The 21,595-nt window shown below is 39.8% G+C and overlaps 1 protein-coding gene across 9 annotated transcripts; it reads right to left on the bottom strand.

Annotated features, from left to right (window-relative positions):
* Nucleotides 1–10,752: 10,752 nt before the first annotated feature.
* LOC147003891 (vomeronasal type-1 receptor 53) lies at nt 10,753–17,796 on the bottom strand. Of its 9 annotated transcripts, XM_085840331.1 has the most exons (4): nt 17,516–17,735; nt 15,429–17,334; nt 12,938–13,072; nt 10,753–11,914 (listed from the first exon to the last, which is right to left on the bottom strand). In XM_085840331.1, exons 3-4 carry the CDS (start codon nt 13,000–13,002, stop codon nt 10,951–10,953), a joined length of 1,029 nt encoding a protein of 342 aa, XP_085696457.1. In that variant the 5' UTR covers nt 13,003–13,072; nt 15,429–17,334; nt 17,516–17,735; the 3' UTR covers nt 10,753–10,950. The 9 variants fall into 9 exon arrangements, with proteins under 9 accessions (XP_085696457.1, XP_085696458.1, XP_085696460.1 ...); XM_085840332.1 differs by lacking the exon at nt 15,429–17,334 and having other exon boundaries at nt 17,670–17,796; XM_085840334.1 differs by having other exon boundaries at nt 12,938–13,022; nt 15,429–17,740.
* Nucleotides 17,797–21,595: the final 3,799 nt, after the last annotated feature.

Below are 21,595 nucleotides of genomic sequence, written 5' to 3'. Positions count from 1 at the left end.
ATTCAAATGATCGTCTCATTAGATTCTGGAAAAGGCTTTAACAAAGTCCAAACCCTGTTCATGATATAAGTCACGAAGAGATCAGGGATACAAGACACATACATAAACATAGTAAAAGTGATATACAACAAGTTGATAGCCAACATCAAATTAAATGGAGAGAAATTTAAAGCAATTCCTCTAAAATCAGGGACAAGAAAAGGCTTCCCACTAGCTTCCTCTCCAATATTGTACTTGAAGTTCTGGCTAAAGCAATAAGACAATGACAGGAAGAAGTCAAAGTATCACTATTGGTGGATGATATGATAGTATACTTAACTGACTCCAAAACCTCCACCAGAGAATTCCTAGAGCTGATAAACACCTTCAGCAAAGTTGCTGGATAAAAATTTACTCAAAGAAATCTGTAGTGTTCTTTTTTACAAATGGCAAGTGGTCTGACAAAGAAATTAAGGGAACAACAACCTTTGAAATACCCATGAATGATATAAAATATCTTTTAGTAACTCTAACTAAGTAAGTGAAAGATATGTATGACAGGAAGTTCGAGTCTCTGAAGAAAGAACCTGAAGAAGACATCAGAAGGTGGAAAGGTTCCCCATGCTCATGGATTGGCAGAGTTAGCATAGTGAAAATGGAAATCTTACCAAAAGCAATCTTTACATTAAATGCAATTCCAGTCGAAATTACAACACAAATTTTCACAGACATGGACAGAGCAATTCCCAATTTCATACGGAAAGACAAATAACCCAAGATAGCCAAAACAATCCTGAAGTATAAAAGAACTTTGGTAGGATTAAGGATCCCTGATCACAAGCTGTACTACAGAGAAACAGTGATTAAAAATCTCGTGGTAAAAGAACAAACATGTTATGTACTTACTGATAAGTGGATTTTAGTCCAGAAGTTTGGAATACCCAAGATACAATTCACAGACCACATGAAAATCAGGAAGAAGGAAGACCAAAATGTGGATACTTCAATCCTTAGAAGTGGAAACAAAATACCCATAATATGAGATACAGAGACAAAGTGTGGAGCAGAAACTGAAAGAAAGGCTATTCAGAGATTGTCCAACCTGGGGATCCATCCCATATACAGTCACCAAACCCAGACACTATTGTGGATGCCAGCAAATGCTTGCTTACAGGAGCCTGACATAGCTATCTCCTAAGAGGCTTTGCCAGTGCCTGACAAATACGGAAGTGGATGTTCATTCCATCCACTAGATTGAGCACAGGGTCCTCTATGAAGGAGCAAGAGAAAGGACCCAGAGAGCTGAAGGGGTTTGCAGCCCCATATGAGGAACAATATGAACAAATCAGTACCTTCAGAGCTCCCAGTGACTAAACCAACAAGCAAACAATACACATGGTGGGACCCATGGCTCCAGCCACATATGTAGCAGAGGAGGGTCTTGTGGGAAATCAATGGGAGAAGAGTCCCTAGGACCAATGAATGCTCAATGCTCCAGTGTAGGGGGATGCCAGGACAGGGAAGTATTAGTGAGTGGGTTGGTGAGGAGGGTAAAAGGGGTGGGATAGGGGGTTTTCAGAGAGGAAAAGAGGAAAGGGAATAATATTTAAAATGTAAATATAAAAAATAACTAATAAAAATCTTTGTGGTAGTGCAACAGACATAGACTGGTTATCAATGGGATCAAATTTAAGATGCAAAAATAAACCCACAGACCTGTGGACAATTGTGTTTTGATAAATAACCAAAACTATACGATGGGGATAAAAGTATCTTCTAAAATGGTGCTAGTGTAACAGAATGTCTACACGTAGAAGAATGAAAATAGGTCCATATTTATCACCCTGAACAAAACTCAAGTCCAAGTGGATCAAAGACTTCATGTAAAACCAGATACAGTAATCTAATACAACAGAATGGGGGGAATAGTCTTGAACTCACTGGTACAGGAGACAACTTCCTGACCAGAACAGGATGGATTAGGCAATAATTAATAAATAGGACCTCATGAAACAGAAAAGCTTCTTTAAGTCAAAAGACACTGTCAAGTGGACAACTCAGCAGCTTACAGATTGGGAAAGATCTTCAACAACCATTCACCTGACAGAATTCATATCAAAACTTTTCAAAGAACTCAAAAACTTAGACACCAAAGGCCCAAATAACCTAATTTTTAACATGGAATACAGATCTAAACATTCCCAAAGTTCATTTATTTCTGGCATCTCTGGAAACAGCACTGGAACCTGCTTGGTAATGTTTTTGCCTTCCCTGATGTGCCAGCCATTCTCTCTAGTGTCTTTCTAGGTTTAAGTTAGGATTGTGCCAAAGGTAGATATCCTGACCAAGTAACCTTTCATTAAGAAGGGCCAATGTCACCTACCAAACCCCTCTAGTTGATGATCCTATGGGTCATCATTGTCAATGATTTGGGTAACTGTGGAATGACACAAAGTCTCAAGTCAGGCTTGATCCAGGCTCTACAGGGTGTTCCTGAGCAGCCACAGCCTTCACAATAAACTTTAATTTAAGACTGCTCAGGTTCCTCCTTGTCATTTCTTGTATGATACATGATTCCTTTCCTCTTCTTATTGTATATTTTATTTATTTACAATTCAAAAATTATCCTCTTTCCTGGTTTCCCTTCCAGAAACACCCTACCCCAACTGCTTTACTCTGCTTATATGAGGGAGCTCCCCCCGCCCACCAACCTGCTCCTGCCTCACTGCCCTGACATTCACCTACACTGGAGCATTGAGCCTTCACAGGACTAAGGGCAACTTCTCCCACTGATGCTCAAAAAGTCATGCTCTACTACAAATGTGTTTGTTACCATGGGCTTCTCCCTGTGTACTCTGGTTGATAGTTTAATCCCTGGGTGTTCTGGGAATCTGTTTAGTTGATATTGTTCTTCTAATGGAGTTGCACCCCTTAAGCTCCTTCAGTCCTTTCTCTAACTCCACCATTGGGGACCCTGTGCTCATTCCAATGTTTGGCTGCAAGCATTTAGCTCTGTATTTGTTAATTTCTGACATAGTCTCTTAGGAGACTGCTGTATTAGGCTCCTGTCAGCAAGCACTTCTGGGCATCAGTAATAGTGTCTGGATTTTGTGACTGAATATGAGATGGATTCCTAATGGGGCAGTCTCTAGATGACCTTTCATTCAGTCTCTGCTCCACACTTTTTAAAATATCTCCTCCCATGAGTATTTTGTTCCCCCTTCTAAGAAGGACCGAAACACCCACATTTTGATCTTCCTTCTTCCTTAGTTTCATGTGTTCTATGAATTGTATCTTGGGTATTCTGAGCTTTTGGACTAATATCCACTTATCAGTGAGTGGAAACCATGTGTGTTCTTTTGTGATTAAGTTACCTCACTCAGGTTGATATTTTCTAGTTCCATCCATTTGCCTAAGTATTTCATTAAGTCATTGTTTTTAATAGCTGAGTAGTACTCCATTGTGTAAATGTACCACATTTTCTGGATCCATTTCTCTGTTGACAGACATTTGGGTTCTTTCCAGCTTCTGGCAATTATAAATAAGGCTGCTATGAACATAATGGAGCATGTGTCCTTATTACCAGTTGGAACATATTCTGGGTATATGCCCAGGAGAGGTATTGCTGGATCTTCTCATAGTACTATGTCCAGTTTTCTGAGGAACCACCAGACTGATTTCCAGAGTGGTTGTACAAGCTTGCAATCCCACCAGCAAAGGAAAAGTGTTCCTCTTTCTCCACATCCTCGCCAGCAAGTGTTGTCACCTGAATTTTTATCTTAGCCATTCTGACTGGTGTGAAATAGAATATCAGGGTTGTTTTGATTTGCATTTCTGCTATATCCACTCCAGTAGTGACCTGCATAATGGACCCATTAGCCTGGACGCAGTCCTGAGGCAAAAATTCACAGAAACTTAGCGTCCTGGAACCATGGCATCCTGTTTAATTAATGTTCCAAATCTGTCTTTGCTTTAGTTGGTAAATGGATCTGTGTGCTTTCCCTTAAGATTGCTTTATTATAAGTGATAATCCTTAGCAAAGGATTGATTTTGACATATAGCTAAGTTAGATTCCTCACCAGTCCTAGGCAATCCTTGAGCTGACCATGGGCTTTGAATTCAGTAAAAATATTGCCTATTCAGTGAAATTCAGATTTGCCTCTAGTACTGTAAGAGAGATAGTAAAAGAAATCAGGCATTACTACCTAGAGTTAGAAATCTCAGGGCAAGCTTAGCAAAGTATACTTAGAATCTTCATTACAGTCAGGTATGGCAGACTACATTACTTATTAGTAGAAAGTCCCCACACACAATCACTTAGAATAATAGCCAAGTTACTCCCATATGCAGGAATTTACCATTATCTAGGAAGAAGGAAGGTTGTGGTCTAAGGAGGAACCAGACTAGATTCTTATAACTATAGATAGCTGAGTAACACTCATACACAGGAATTTACAATGGCCTTAGGGGGAAGGTGGACTATACAATAAGACTAGAATAGGAACTATGGCAAGGGCTTTGTGCCCTTCTAAGATTAAACTGACCTTAGGTGGGGCTGCTTTTGATCCCAGTTGTTAACATTAAATTTTATCCCAGTTGGTTCCTGACCACCCTTTGTAGGCACTTCTCTGTTTTGTGTCAGATATTCCGATGTACCTTACCTGCTGTGATATCCTACTCCTTTGTTTTCTGTATTATATAAAATTGATGCTCATTTTGAGGAAAATTACGTTCAGATTCAGCACACTCCCTTATGTCTGCATCTGTGTACCACCCCCTTCTCACCAATTCCATTGCCCACCTGTCCAGAATCCCAAATTCTCCCACGGATTGAGGGGGGCCCGAAGGAAGCCGGTCCGTGGCACATTGCCCTGGTGATTAAGAATGTTGAACATTTGTTCAAGTGCTTCTCAGCCATTCGGTATTCCTCAGTTGAGCATTCTTTGTTTAGCTCTGCTCCCCATTTTTTAATGGGGTTATTTGATTTTCTGGAGTCCAGCTTCTTGAGGTCTTTGTATATATTGGCTATAAGTCCCCTATCAGATTTAGGATTGGTAAAAATCCTTTTTCAATCTTTTGGTGGCCTTCTTGTCTTATTGACAGTATCTTTTGCCTTACAGAAGCTTTGCAATTTTATGAGGTCCCAATTGTCAATTCTTGATCTTACAGCACAAGCCATTGCTGTTCACTTTAGGAAAATTTCACCTGTACCCATATTTTTGAGGCTTTTCCCCTCTATAAATTTCAGTATCTCTGGTTTTATGTGGAGTTATTTGATCCACTTAGACTTGAGCTTTGTACAAGGAGATATGAATGGATGAATTCGCATTTTTCTCCAGGATAACTGCCAGTTGTGCCAGCACCAATTATTAAAAATCCTGCCTTTTTTCCACTGGATGGTTTTAGCTCCCTTGTCAAAGATCAAGTGACCATAGGTGTGTGATTTCATTTCTAGGTCTTCAATTCTACTCCATTGATCTAACTGTCTGTCACTAAACCAGTAGCATGCAGTTTTTATCACAATTGCCCTGTAGTACAGCTTGAGGTCAGCTATGGTGATTCCACCAGAGGTTCTTTTATTGCTGAGAATAGTTTTTGCTATCCTAGGATTTTTGTTATTCAAGATGAGTTTGCAAATTGTCCTTTCTAAGTCTGTGAAGAATTGAGTTGGAATTTTGATGGGGATTGCAGTGAATCTGTACATTCGGCAAGATAGTCATTTTGACTATATTAATCCTGCCAATCCATGAGCATGGAAGATCTTTCCATCTTCTGAGATCTTCTTCAATTTCTATCCTCAGAGATTTGAAGTTCTAATCATACAGATCTTTCACTTCCTTAGTTAGAGTCACACCAAGGTATGTTATATTATTTGTGACTATTGTGAAGGATGTTGTTTCCCTAATTTCTTTCTCATTTTGTTTATCCTTTGTGTAGAAAAAGGCCACTGATTTGTTTGAGTTAATTTTATATCCAGCTACTGCAATGAGCTGTTTATTAGGTTTAGGAGTTCTCTGGTAGAATTTTTAGGGTCACATATATATTATATCATCTGCAAATAGTGATATTTTGACTTCTTACTTTCCAATTTGTATCCTCTTGATCTCCTTTTGTTGTCTAATTGCTCTGGCTAGGACTTCAAGTACTATGTAGAATAGGTAGGGAGAAAGTGGGCAGCCTTGTCTAGTCCCTGATTTTAATAGGATTGCTTCAAGTTTCTCTCCATTTACTTTGATGTTGGCTACTGGTTTGCTGTAGATTCCTTTTATTATGTTTAGGTATGGGCCTTGAATTACTAATCTTTCCATGACTTTTATCATGAAGGAATGTTGGATAATATCAAATGCTTTCTCAGCATCTAACAAGATGATCATATGATTTTTGTCTTTGAGTTTGTTTATATAGTGAATTATATTGATGGATTTCCATATATTACACCATCCCTGCACCCCTGGGATGAAGCCTACTTGGTCATGATCGATGATCATTTTGATGTATTATTGGATTCGGTTTGTGAGGATTTTATTGAGTATTTTTGCATCAATATTCATGAGGGAAATTCATCTGAAGTTCTCTTTCTTTGTTGGGTCTTTCTTTGATTTAGGTATCAGAGTAATTGTGGCTTCATAAAATGACTTGGGTAGAGTACCTTCTGTTTCTATTTTGTGGAATAGTTTGAGGAGAATTGGAATTAGGCCTTCTTTGAAGATCTGATAGAACTCTGTACTAAACCTATCTGGTCCTGGGCTTTTTTGGTTGGGAGACTATTGATGACTGCTTCTATTTCTTTAGGGGAAATGGGACTTTTTAGATCATTAATCTGATCCTGATTTAACTTTGTTACCTGGTATCTGTATAGGAAATTGTTCAATTCATCCATGTTTTACAGGGTTGTTGAGTATAGCCTTTTGTAGTAGGATCTGATGATATTTAGGATTTCCTCAGGTTCTGTTGTTATGTCTCCTTTTTCATTTCTGATTTTGTTAATTAGGATACTGTTCCTGTGCCCTCTAATTAGTCTGGCTAAGGGTTTATCTATCTTGTTGATTTCCTCAAAGAACCAGCTCCTGGTTTGGTTGATTCTTTGAATAGTTCTATTTGTTTCCACATAGTTATTTCTGCCCTAAGTGTGATTATTTCCTGCTGTCTACTCCTCTTTGGTGAATTTGCTTCCATTAGTTCTAGAGCTTCTAGGTGTACTATCAGTCTGCTAGTGTATGCTCTCTCTAGTTTCTTTTTGTAGGCACTCAGGGCTGTGAGTTTTCCTCTTAGGACTGCTTTCATTATGTCCCATAAGTTTGGGTATGTTTTGGCTTAATTTTCATTGAACTCTAAAAAATCTTTAATCTCTTTCTGTATTTCTTCCCTGAACAAATTATCATTGAGTATAGTGTTCAGGTTCCACATGAATGTTGGCTTTCTATTACTTATGTTGTTATTCAAGACCAGCCTTAGTTTGTGGTGATGTGGTAGCATGCATGTGATAATTTCAATATTCTGTATCTGTTGTGAACTGCTTTGTGACTGATTCTATGGTCAATTTTGGAGGAGGTACCATGAGGTGCTGAGAAGAAGGTATATCCTTTTGTTTTAATAAAATATTCTGTTAAATCCATTCATTTCATAATTTCTGTTAGTTTCTATGTGTCTCTGTTTAGTTTCTGTTTCCAGGATCTGTCCATTGATGAGAGTGGGATGTTGAAGTCTCCCTCTATTATTGTGTGAGGTGCAATGTGTACTTTGAGTTTTACTGAAGTTTCTTTAATGAATGTGGCTGCCTTTGCATTTGGAGCATAAATATTCAGAATTGAGCGTTCATCTTGGTAGATATTTACTTTGATGAGTATAAAGTGTCCCTCCTGGTCTGTTTGGATAACTTTGAGTTTGAAGTCAATTTTATTCGATAGTAGAATGGCTACTTCTGCTTATTTCTTTGGACCATTTGCTTAGAAAATTGTTTTCCAGCCTTTCACTCTGAGGTAGTGCCTCTCTTTGTCCCTGAGGTGGTTTTCCTGTAAGCAGCAAAATGTAAAGTCCTGTTTGTGTAGCCAGTCTATTAGTCTATGTCTTTTTATTGGGGATTTGAGTCCATTGATGTTAAAAGATAAGAAATGTAATTGTTGCCTCCTGTTATTTTTGTTGTTAAAGTTTGGATTCTGTTCTTGCAGCTGTCTTCTTTTAGGTTTGTTGAAGGATTATTTTCTTGCTTTTTCTACGGTGTAGTTTCTGTCCTTGTGTTGGTGTTTTCCCTTCATAATCCTTTGAGGGGCTGGATTCGTGGAAAGATATTGTGTGAATTTGGTTTTGTCATGGAATACTTTGGTTTCTCCATCTATGGTAACTGAGAGTTTTGCTGGGTATAGTAGCCTGGGCTGGCATTTGTGTTCTCTTAGGGTCTGTATAACATCTGTTCATGATCTTCTGGCTTTCATAGTCTCTGGTGAGAAGTCTGGTATAATTCTAATAGGTCTTCCTTTATATGTAACTTGACCTTTTTCCCTTACTGCTTTTAATATTCTGTCTTTATTTTGTACATTTATTGTTCTGATTATAATGTGTCAGGAGGAATTTCATTTCTGGTCCAGTCTATTTGGAGTTCTGTAGGCTCCCTATATGTTCATGGGAATCTCTTTCTTTAGGTTTGGGAAGTTTTCTTCCATAATTTTGTTGAAGATATTTGCTGGCCCTTTAAGTTGAAAATCTTCAACTCCTATTATCCGTAGGTTTGATCTTCTCGTTGTGTCCTGGATTTCCTGGCTGTTTTGAGTTAGGATCTTTTTGCATTTTGCATTTTCTTTGATTGTTGTGTCCATATTCTCTATGGAATCTTCTGCATCTGAGATTCTCTCTTCCATCTCTTGTATTCCACTGCTGATGCTCACATCTGTTTTCTGATTTCTTTCCTAGGATTTCTATTTCCAGAGTTGTCTCCCTTTGGGTTTTCTTTATTGTTCCCACTTCCCTTTTTAGATCTTAGATGGTTTTCTTCAATTCCATCACCTGTGTGGTTGTGTTTCCTGCAATTCTTTAAGGGATTTTTGTGCTTCCTCTTTAATGCCTTCTACCTGTTTAGCCATGCCCTCCTGTATTTCTTTAAGTGAGTCATTAAGGGCCTTCTTAAAATCCTTTACCAGCATCGTGATATATAATTTTAATCCAAGTCTTGCTTTTCAGGTTTGTTGGGGTATCCAGGACTTGCTGTGGTGGATGTACTGGGTTCTGATATTGCCGAGTGGTCTTGGTTTCTGTTAGTAAGATTCTTATGTTTGCCTTTCGCCATCTGTTAGTCCCTGGCTTTAGTTGTTATAGTTATTTCTGGCTGGAACTTGTTCCTCCTGTGATTCTTTATCCTCTGTCAGCACTCCTGGAAGTCCAACTCTCTCCCGAGTCTTAGTGGGCAGAATAATTTCTGCAGTCAGGCTCTTCTTTTGCAGGGAAGGTGCACAGTGGTTTGGTGCTCAGATCTGCCTCCTGCTGAAGATGAAGGCCTGAAAAGGGGCCTGCCCCAGAAGCTATGTTACTTCTGCAGTCCGAGTACTCTCCTGTACAGACTGGTGTTTGAGGGACCTGGGATACAAGATGGCTTTCTCACCTGCTCTGGGGGTCAGAGCCCTCCCAGGCAGCCACCTCTCCTCTGGCAGGGACAGTGTGTGGATGTCTGGAGCTCAGATCTGCTTCATGACTGAAAATGAAGCTCCAAAACAGGGCCTGTCCCAGAAGCTATGTTGCTTCTGCAGTCCACATGCTCTCCTGAGCATTCTGGTCTCAGATTTGAGTTTTGTGCAGGAGATAAGAATGGATGGATTTGCATTCTTCTACATGCAGACCTACAGTTGAACCATCACGGGTGTTTGTAAATGCTGTCTTTTTTCTACTGCATTGTTTTAGCTCCTTTCTCAAAGATCAAGTGACTATAGGTGTGAGAGCTCATTTCTGGGTCTTCAATTCTATTCCATTAATCTTTCTGCCTGTCTCTATACAGTTTACCATACAGATTTTTATCACAGTTGCTCTATAATACAGCTTGAGGTCAGTGATGGTGATTTCCACTGACATTCTTATATTGTGTTTGTGTCTCTCTGGAGGCTACTTTTTCAATATGTTCCTGGTTTACTATGTCTACCATCCTTTAGCATGGGGAGACCATGATCTGATTCCACATCCTAACATTGCCAGGAAGTGGCAATTCCTACCCTTCTTGATTTTAAATCTGGCTGTGTGAGCATCATTGCAAATGACAGTATGCATATAGTTTTGACTGCATGTGTGTGTTCACTAGATCATGTCATAGTCAACTCTCAAATCAATGTTTCTGTACATATTTTAACAAATATAAAAACTGAGGCAACTGAATGATTGGAAATGTCATAGCTATCACATAGTTAGTCATGTGCCAGAGAGATAGCTCAGCACGTAAGTATGCTACTCCTTAGAAGATTCAAGATCATTTACCATCACACATACACTGGGTGGCCCACAAGTGCCTAGAGATGGAACTCCAGAATATCTGATACCTGTGACATCCATAAACACGAGCACCCAAGTTCTCTCTCTCTCTCTCTCTCTCTCTCTCTCTCTCTCTCTCTCTCTCTCTCTCTCTCTCTCTCACACACACACACACACACACACACACACACACACACAAACTGTTATATATTAAAAATATATCCTTCTTTAGAACTTAAAAGCTATGTACTAACTCGGGTCAAATGAGAGCTATCTCACAAATCTCCTTTGAAAACACACTGAGAGAAAGAAACTGCATGAAATATCTAAGACAGTATGCGGTTTAACTTTATGTATGTATAATTGTCATCAACATACAAGGTAAACAGATTTAACAGAAAAAAACAGATAATTTCATTTTCATTTATCAATTTAAGCCACAGAATGTTTGCATCATATCATGAACCATAGATCTGATGACAGCATAATGGATTATACTCTGGGTTCATAACCATCAATGAATAATCAAATATTTACTATTCTGCCACACATAGACCTCAAAAAATTATTTATATGCTTTTCAATGCAAATAAAAACAAAAGGGCTGATTGTGGCATAGCTATGGGACACAATAATTTGAACACAGTACAATATTGAGCCATCCTTGAACTTCATTCTTGAGTGGAAGATAACAAAGTCTAAAATGTAGAGAACCACAAAGAAGCTCATGAGCAGCATGATGGTCCTGGTGGCCCTTTGCTCTGGGGATGCTTTTGAAGAAAGGCTGATGCTATGAAGGTGCTGGACTTGCTTCTTATGCCTCCATAGGAGAGCCACCATGTACCCACTGGACAGGGCCATGAGACTGATAAGAAAGGCTTCCCTGATGGCCATGGGTGTGGAAAACATGCTTTTTCTGAAGTAACTCAGAGGTAGAAGTGAGCAGGACTGAGTAACATACATGAAATTCTCTAAGGTCAAATTAGGAGAAGCAATAATTGATATGAAGAAGTGACTGTTAAAAGACATATAGAGAACACAGAAGAAAAGAAAGGCACAGGAGATGTGTTGGAGAGATTTATGTTTAAACTTTGTTAAACAGGAGCTTCTAGGACTAAGCGCGATGGTCCAAAGGACATTCAGCAGACAGGTAGCAGAAAGGGTGAGGCCCCTCAGAAGCCTGTGCAAATAGATAAGGGATTGGCATGTGGTAGAATCCCATCTCCCCCAAGGCATAAACATGTCCACAGCTATGAGTCCCATAGTTATAAGCAGCATTAGTTGGGTTAGGGAGAAGAAAGTAATGTAGAGATCAATGGGCTTAGGCCTGTTCTCACCAAGGAACATGCAGAGATGGGCAAAAATAAGGATACTGTTAGCTGAGATCCCAACACTCACTTCAGAGAATAAGGTGATTTTCAGGTTTATGTCAGTGTGGAGTAAGTTGGCTTTATTCATTGTATATGTGTAGGAAGAAAATAGCAACAAACTGAGGAGAAAAGAGAAAACTCTTCATTACATAATATGGCCTTGTTCACAAATTCCAACCATCACCAACCTGGCAACAAGATTTCACCTCATTCTGCTTACATGTTACCAAATCAGGTCCAGCTCACACCACCTCAAAGATATCACCACTGTCCCAACTGTCACCACTGTCCTAATGCTTTCCAATCAAGGCTGAATTGTGTGCACCATTGTGGGGCTACCTCCAAATATAAACTGTCTTGTACAATAACTAGTTCTATGAGTTCTAAGAATCATTACCACTCCTGCTCCATGGGTTTAGTTTATTCTGGGGCAAGAGCTGCATCTCACTTAATTGTCAGACAACCAATAACTTTACATATCTGGTGAATTGGAATAGAGAAAATTGCACAAAACTAGAAATGTTTCCTCCTGGAGGACTGTGACTGTGTGCCCATTTGTTCCTCTGCACAGGGTCATTTTATTTCACTGTCTGCTTTATTCTCCTCCTTACTTCCTGGTCAAATATTCACTTTCCATCGCATCTTCTCTCTCTCTCTCTCTCTCTCTCTCTCTCTCTCTCTCTCTCTCTCTCTCTCTCTCTCTCTCTCTCTCTCTCTCTCTCATGTGTGTATGTGTGTGTGATTACCTCCCTGCATACCCCACTTTTCCTCTTCCCTCTATCCCCTTTGCTTACCCCACTATATGTTTCTCAAACAGCATTTCTCTGTGTAGCCCTAGTTGTCCTAGAACTCACTCTGTTGACCAGAATGGCCGCTACATCAAAGATCTTCCTTCCTTACCAGTGGTAGATAAACGATATGTGCCAACACTGCCTGGCCAGGTCAAATATTCTCAATAAATATCCAGGAAAAAATGATTACCAAATTGGACTCTGAATCTAATTCTACCAACTGGATTTCCTCAGAGGATGATCTTAAGCACTCAGTGCTCCAATGCCCTACTCTAGAACATATGGACAGTCAGTTATGTACCTGTTTCAGAGGATCCTAAGTGTGAAAGAACATGCTCTATACATACTTACCAAACATGGAACTGTTTTGGGCACAGAATGATCTCTATAAACATGTCAGCTGATTGTTTTCTCATGCAGCACCTTGTCAGGTGACCTGGGAGAGATAACTCAGCTCTATTAATGACTCATCCACTCTTTGCCTGTCTGAAACAGAAAAGACAAAAATGGCCAAAACAGTAGAATGATGGAGCCATGTTCCCTTTCCAGTGTGAAATCCTGGTCTTTCTCTGAATTCTAAGTGATTGTGCATCCAACCTATGACTTTAATCTTATGCCATTATGCCATTATGAAAAGACTTCAAGAATCACATATCAGTGTGAACATATTCTTACTTTTCTCTCTTTTGTCATGTAAAATCAGGGTGGAAAATAAAACTACAGTTATGATAGACTTAGTGCCATCCCATTCTAAGGTCACCTAGAAGGATAGGCTCCACAGGAGTCTTCTATCTCTTTCTAGGTGCAGGAGGCTTCTCCAGACTTCAGAGAAGCCTGCCCAATGTACATGAGGGATGCAGTGGGTATTTTATGAAGAACTCATTATTTCCACTAATGAATATTTAGTACATATGAGGCCTGTACGGTTGTTTAAAAAACTTCCTAGATAAATAGTAAAGAACTAGCCGGGCCATAGTGGCACATGCCTTTAATTCCAGCACTTGGGAGGCAGAGGTAGGCAGATTTCTGAATTCTAGGCCAGCCTGGTCTACAAAGTGAGTTCCAGGACAGCCAGGGCTATACAGAGAAACCCTGTCTCAAAAAACAACAAAAAAAAAAAATTAGTAAAGAACTATCAACTGAAAATCAAGGGTGTGAGATGAAGTAATTTCATAGATTTTTAGTTCATATTGTACTGTAATGTAGTATATTAAGAGGAAATAAAAGTGTTTAAATTTTTCTAAATATTTAATCAAGAGCACTTCTCTTTGTAACAGAAGAAGGCCATTATATAAAACTGTGGGTCCATGTTTTGCCCTATCGGTGCAGAGAGCTGCTACTGTTGAATCTGGGCTATCTGGGCTTTAGGAAAGCTCTAAGACACTGCTCTGGAGAGAGGAAAAGGCAGTCTAAGATGTGAGCAGGTGGAAGCTGATATTCCTTGACCCCCAGGCATCTAGTCACCATTAGAAAACTACACAGAGAAGTCAGGAATGAAATGTTGGGTGGCCACTGGCCTGTGAAGAGGCTGGGATCATTAGAGGCCTGCTGGCTAAGGACAGCATCTAGCCCCAGGCTGGGGCCTGGAACTCCAGCTTAGCTCAGATGCAAAGGATCAGTGGTTCTCTGGAAGCACAAAGAAGCCTTCAATGAGAAACTTAGGAAGAAATGCTCAATATGCAAAAGTCTTCTCCATGCTCCCCATGGCAGTGGTAGATGAAAGAGATAGTCCTTACTTCAAAACTGTTAGTTGGTCGTTTATTGTGGAAAATGGATGTGGACCTACTCCTCATGGTGGCCCTAGAGATTAAATACTTTTGTGGGAAGGAATTTTTGGGAAGGGAAGCTTATTGGCTACACCCACAGGGACTCAAAGTACTCAAAATCCTCAAACGAGGATTTGCATGGAGAACTCTGTTTTGGGTTACATGACTGACATGGGTAGAAGGCATGTGTTCCAGGTCAGGAATCTGGCAGAAAGAAGGGAGCAAGCTACTGTCTCAGGTGTGGGTATTTGATTTCCAGAGTCTCAGACCTGCTTTACCTTACCAAGTTACCTGCCATGGTCCACTATCCCAAAGAAAACTACAACTAAGCAATTTGTAGAGTTTTAGATCCCAGTCTTGGTGGATCCATCTACCAAGAACTCCTGCAGCCAAAGCTCAGAGAACACTGCTGAGATGAGTAGAAAGACTGAAGAGCTGCACAATCAGGGAGTTTGCTATGAGATTATGTCTCCTGGTCAGGTTAAGGAGATATGGCTGCTTAAACTTGAGCTAAAGAAGGACAACAATTAGACATACCAAGGTACAGGAAACCCCACTACTCAGCCTACACAAAGAACTACAGGTAACTAAGGAAATCTAAAAACAGGGAGGAATTATCTTCTGCAGGGGAGAGCACATCAATTGGGTGTCCAAAACCAAAAGTTACCATGGAAAACACACATACAAGTAATATTATACAGGCTGAGCATGTTGAAGTTGTGCATTTAAGAATATGTATTATGTGATTAAAGGAGGACACTAAAGCAAAGGACAGCATGGGGGTGTATTTGGGAGAGATTTGAGGGAGACTCAAGAAGAGATAACTCATATAATTATACTTTCATCTTCAAAAAATCAAAGAATTATGAAATGAAACAATAGGGAAAATGTTAGAATTCATCAAAACATATCTTTAGAAACTCCAGAGAAGACAGTGTGCTCTTAAGGGGGAGGGACAGGAAGTCCCAGAGAAGTCTTGTCTCAGACATAACAAGAGTTTTGTCACAAATGTATGCAGTTATTACAGAAATCTAAGAGTTCTTCAGGAGATACCGAAAGCAAAATAAGAACACAACCTGTGATGTGATGGATCTCACAATGGAACAAAAGATTACAGGCCTCCTTGACCAGTAGCTTTGAAGGTCTCTTTGTAACAAAATGGTGATAAATTTCTGTTTATCTGCTCCTAACACCATAAGAAAATAAAGTTTGGGAATCATGTGAGCTAGTAAGAGACCAGATCTAGAGAAAGCAACAAAATCCAGGTATTTCCGTTACTGGAGTGCTTTGCAATTATTTCTCCCAAGAAACAAGAGTCTTCAATTCCTGTTCTTAGGACCTGGGGAAACCACCACCAAGTTTACCATAGACTTCATATTTCATAACTGTCAACCATGTTCCTTAGCTGAACATCCCGTGGTTCAGAGCCCAGGCTAAGGACAGCCTCTGACATCTAGTAGCTCTAAATGAACTAGGAATGAGATGCAGCACACTGTGAGGCTGTCCATAGTACAACTTAGAACATGCAGGTTCATTTCCTTGGAAATCTTATTCTGTCATATGTAGGTTTCTACTGCTATGAACAGACAAGATAACCAAGGCAACTCTTAGAAGGACAAAATTTAATTGGGGCTGGTTAAAGGTTCAGAGGTTCAGTCCACTATCATCGAGAGGGAAGCAAGGCAGCATCTAGGCAGGCATAGCGCAGGAGGAGGTTAGAGCTCTGCATCTTGTTCCAAAGGTTAATAGGAGAAGACTATTTCCCAAAGCTAGGGAGAATGTCTCGAAGCCCACAGCAAAGTGAATGAAAAAAATCATTGAAAAAGATCACAAATCCTATTAGTGACACTCCCTGAACCAAGCTTATTCAAACCACAATCTACTCCCTGGCTCTCATAGGCTTGTTCACACACATGAGTCATACCTAGCCATAGTATAATAAAAATTACATTTAGTCAGTTTTTCAAAGTCTCTTCTGAGATTCATCTAATCACTTAACTATGATACCGAAAGCAAAATAAGAAACAACTTAGGAAAAATCCAAACTGCGTCTCCATGTCTGAAATCAAAGTAGTTTTCAGATATCCAAATCCTTTTTAATCTTTCTTGACTGCAACAAACATCTTTCTTCTTGACTGGTTCCACTCCCTGATAGTAGCTTTTCTCAGCAGATATCCCAGAGCATGGCAGTTTGAACATTTTGGGGTCTCCAAGGCAACTTCAATGTTACATCTTCTTGTTCCAGTGTCTGGGATCCACACTTGATCTTCAGGGATCCTCCAAAGGGCTTGGGTCACATATTAATATTCTTCCCCCTCTGAAACCTCTAGAGCCAGGCTTCCACAGTACAAATCACTCTCGGCAAAAAAAAAAAAAAAAAAAAAAAGTCTTTCATACTCCTATTGGATGGCCCATAAGCCCCACTTACAGAATCCCACTGCACTTCAAACCAAAGTCCAGAAGTCCACATTTTTTCAAAAGAGAACATGGTCAGGAAATCTCACAGCAATACCCCAGTCACTGGTGCCAACTTCTGTCTTAGTGAGGGTTTTATTGATGTGAAAAGACACCATAACCAGGGCAACTCTACCAAGACAATATTTAATGAGGACTAGCTTACAGGTTCAGAGGTTCAATCCATAATCATCAAAGTGGGAACAAGGCATGTTACTGGCAGGCATAGGGCAGAAGGATATGAGAGTTCTAGATCTGTGCAAAAGGCAAACAAGAAAAGACTGGCTTCCAGGCAGCTAGGAGGAGGTCTTAAAACCCATGACCACAGTGACACACTTTTCCCAACAAGGCCAATATCTCCTAATATTTCCACTCCTTGAGTCAAACATATTAAAACCACCACAGCTTCAAATCTTTGAATTATTCAAACCAAAGAAGTCAAGTCCAATAGCAATTCTAGACAAACACAGAGCTGAAGACATTACATTAAGATACAGGCTTAAGGTTTCCTTGGTAACATGAGAAGATCTGTAGGAAAGAATAAGCCAGGATATTCACTGTGTGACTTAAGTGCTGACACAGAGAATCAATTTACATTAGAAAAATGAATCCAATCCAAAAATCTATGGATATTCCAAAAGTGTGCAAAATTGATGAATTTTAGGAGTTACAGAAAATGAATTCTTGTAGAAGAAAACAAGTTCATTACCTGTGCAGAACACAGTTTCCTTTGCTGAGAGAATGTCAGAGCTCAGCTTTTCCATTGCAAATGCTGAAAAACTCCCTGTTGCCCAGGAACAACTTCTCTTTCTGCCTGGGACCAAACCACCTTGTTATTCTGCACTTGAGTGCAGGGCACTTACCCAGATGGCCATGGCAGGGGAGGACTCTGTGCCTGAGGAGATCCTGCACAGGCTTAGGTTAAGACAGTCTTTAATTCATATCAGCAATTTGTAATTTTAGTGTTTGTAGAACGTGACAAGTTCTCACTGTGGAGCATGGAGACCTGGAATCCCAGTGGAGCATCTTCCTTGCCTTTGATCTTACTCCCTGTTATCTGGATAACAGCCATCTGGGGAGGGCTGGGCACAAACTTTATCTGAGTTATCTTGCAATACCTGCGGGAGGGATCAGAAAGTTTGCACCAAGTAGACAACTCTAACTTTGTTCATTTTGAACCTCAGGTGTAATCAATCCCAAACCATTTCATACTTTGTGATGTGTCTGCCCTGTGGTGAGAGACTCCGGGGCCTCTAATGACTTCCAATCAGCTCTGAGGCTCTCATCCTTCACTGTTAACAGGCAACCTTTTGCTGGGTCAGTCCTCATGTGGAGTATCAGGATTCCATGTAGTATTGGTTCTATGTGCCTTAATTTCCATATGTTTAGATTCAGGATTCAAGCTCTGAGTGACATTTACAAGTAAAATTAAAAGGAAATGATAGGAAACTGTAGAGGGAGAGAGGCACAGCTGGAGGCCTTTGGTAGTCGCATGGACACATGAACCATCTTAGTGCAGGTTTGATCTTAAATCCTAATACCACCTCCTGTTCACTCTCTGTACTATGCATGGGTTCAAGATGTGAGTTCTCACTAAGAGGAAACCTTACAGGAATAAAATTCATCTGGAGGCTGAAACTGGAGAGCCAGTTAAGGAAGAACATTGAAGTTATCATAAAAGGATGAAAACTTTGCATACGAAGCTGGACAAGGAGCTTTACAAAAATCATGGTTTGACTTTAACTCAAAATTTCCATCAAGAAATGCTGTTATCAAAATTGGTCTTCATGCAGATTGCAGGGGAAGTATTGTTGATGCCCAGAACACAGTGATGAGTTGAAGGGGCTGAGCTCAGAAAACTGATGCACTGCCAGTGAAATCTTTGTTAGGTCTCAGTACTGACATGTTTCACTTCGTTCCTACAGTGTACAGTTCTACAAACCTTTCTGATGAGTCTCAATGTGCCATGATGATTCCAACAAAGACAATATGGGTCCTTAATCGTCAAATCTAGGTTATACATAAGCTTCATTCTTAATTCATAAACCAGTCTCAGATATTTTCACTAAGAAGTAACTATAAATGTACTAAGTCAACATATAGAAGCCTCATCAAGTGATAATAGATAAAGGCTTTACTAAAAACAACTATAAGAGATAGATAAGCCTGATGCTTGAATCTATTTGTCATTTTTCTATTAAAGCTACCCAGGATTTATTAATATTATTTACGATCAGTCACAATTACCTCTCTTTTACTACATTTATTCATCAGATCATCATTGACATTGAACTAAGCTCTATTTTTTAAATGTTTTTATTAGGTATTTTTTTTATTTACATTTCAAATGCTATCCCAAAAGTCCCCTTTACCCTCCCCCCACTGCTTCCCTACCCACCCACTCCCACTTCTTGGCCCTGGCTTTCCCTTGTACTGGGGTATATAAAGTTTGCTAGACCAAAGGGCCTCTCTTCCCAATGATGACGGATTAGGCCATCTTTTGCTACATATGCAGCTAGAGACACGAGCTCTGGGGATACAGGTTAGTTCATATTGTTGTTCCACCTATAGGGTTGCAGACCCCTTCAGCTCATTGGGTACGTTCTCTAGCTCTTCCATTGGGGACACTATGTTCGATCCTATAGATGACTGTGAGCATCCATTTCTGTATTTGCCAGGCACTAGCATAGCATCAAAGGACACAGCTATATCGGGGTCCTTTCAGCAAAATCTTGCTGGCATATGCAATACTGTCTGCATTTGGTGGCTGATTATGGAATGGAACGCTGGATGGGGCAGTCTCTGGAGGTCCATCCTTTCATCTTAGCTCAAAACTTTGTCTCTGCAATTACTTCCATGAGTATTTTATTTTCTATTCAAGGGAGGAATAAAGTATCCACACATTGGTCTTCCTTCTTGATTTTTTTGTGTTTTGGAAATTGTATCTTGGGTATTCTAGTTTTCTGAACTAATATCCACTTATCAATGATTACATATCAAGTGACTTATTTTGTGATTGGGTTACTTCACTCAGGATGATATCCTCCAGATGCATCCATTTGCCCAAGAATTCCATAAATTCATTGTTATCAATAGCTGAGTAGTACTCCATTGTGTAAATGTACCACATTTTCTGTATCCATTCCTCTGTTGAGGGACATCTAGGTTCTTTCCAGCTTCTGGCTATTATAAATAGGGCTGCTATGAACATAGTGGCACATGTGTCCTTATTACAAGTTGGAACATCTTCTGGGTATAGACCCAGGATAGGTATTGCTGGATCTACCTGTACTACTATGTCCAGTTTTCTGAGGAACCACCAGGCTGATTTCCAGAGTGGTTGTACAAGCTTGTAATCCCACCAGCAATGGAGTAGTGTTCCTCTTTCTCCACATCCTCACCAGCATCTGCTATCACCTGAACTTTTGATCCTAGCCATTCTAACTGGTGTGAGTTAGAATCTCAGGGTTGTTTTGATTTGCATTTCCCTGATGATTAAAGATGTTGAACTTAGCTGGGCGTGGTGGCGCATGCCTTTAATCCCAGTACTCGGGAGGCAGAGGCAGGCAGATTTCTGAGTTCGAGGCCAGCCTGGTCTACAAAGTGAGTGCCAGGACAGCCAGGGCTACACAGAGAAACCCTGTCTCGAAAAACCAAAAATAAAAAAAGATGTTGAACTTTTTTTCAAGTGCTTCTCAGCCCTTCAGTATTCCTCAGTAGAGAATTTTTTTATTAGCTCTGTACCCCATTTTTAATGGAGTTATTTGAATTTCTGGAGTTCTGTTTCTTGAGCTCTTTGTATGTATTAGACATTAGTCCCCTATCAGATTTAGGATTGGTAAAAATTCTTTCCCAATCTGCTGGTGGCCTTATTGTCTTATTGACAGCATCTTTTGCCCTACAGAAGCTTTGCAATTTTATGAGGTCCCATTTGTCAATTCTTGATCTTACAGCACAGACCATTCCTATTCTGTTTAGGAATTTTTCACCTGTGTCCATATCTTCAAGGCTTTTCTCCATTTTCTCCTCTATAAATTTCAGTGTCTCTGATTTTATGTGGAGCTTTTTGATCCACTTAGACTTGAGCTTTGTACAAGGAGATAAGAATGGATCAATTCTCATTGATCTACATGATAACCGCCAGTTGTGCCAGGACCATTTGTTGAAAATGCTGTCCTTTTAACACTGGATGGTTTTAGTGCCCTTGTCAAAGATTAAGTGACCATAGGTGTGTGGGTTCATTTCTGGGTCTTCAATTCTATTCCATTGATCTACCTGTCTGTCACTGTACCAGTACCATGCAGTTTTTACCACAATTGCTCTGTAGTACAGCTTGAGGTCAGGCATGGTGATTCCCCCAGAGGTTCTTTTATTGTTGAGAAGAGTTTTTGCTATCCTAGGTTTTTTGCTATTCCAGATGAGTTTGCAAATTGCCCTTTCTAACTCAGTGAAGAATTGAGTTGGAATTTTGATGGGGATTGCATTGAATCCGTAGATTGCTTTCAGCAGGATAGCCATTTTGACTATATTAATCCTGCCAATCCATGAGCATGGACGATCTTTCTATCTTCTGAGATCTTCTTTAATTTCTTTCTTCAGAGACTAGAAGTTCTTGTCATACAGACCTTTCACTTCCTTAGTTAGAGTCACACCAAGGCCTTTTATATTTTTTTGTGAATATTGTGAAGGGTGTTGTTTCCCTAATTTCTTTCTCATCCTGTTTCCTATAAGCAGCAAAATATTGGGTCCTGTTTGTGTAGCCAGTCTATTAGTCTATGTCTTTTTATTG

Source organism: Mus caroli, unplaced genomic scaffold (assembly GCF_978045245.1).
Source record: "Mus caroli unplaced genomic scaffold, Mus_caroli_1 scaffold_7, whole genome shotgun sequence".
Taxonomy (NCBI): domain Eukaryota; kingdom Metazoa; phylum Chordata; class Mammalia; order Rodentia; family Muridae; genus Mus; species Mus caroli.
This window is presented reverse-complemented; position numbering and strand designations above follow the sequence as displayed.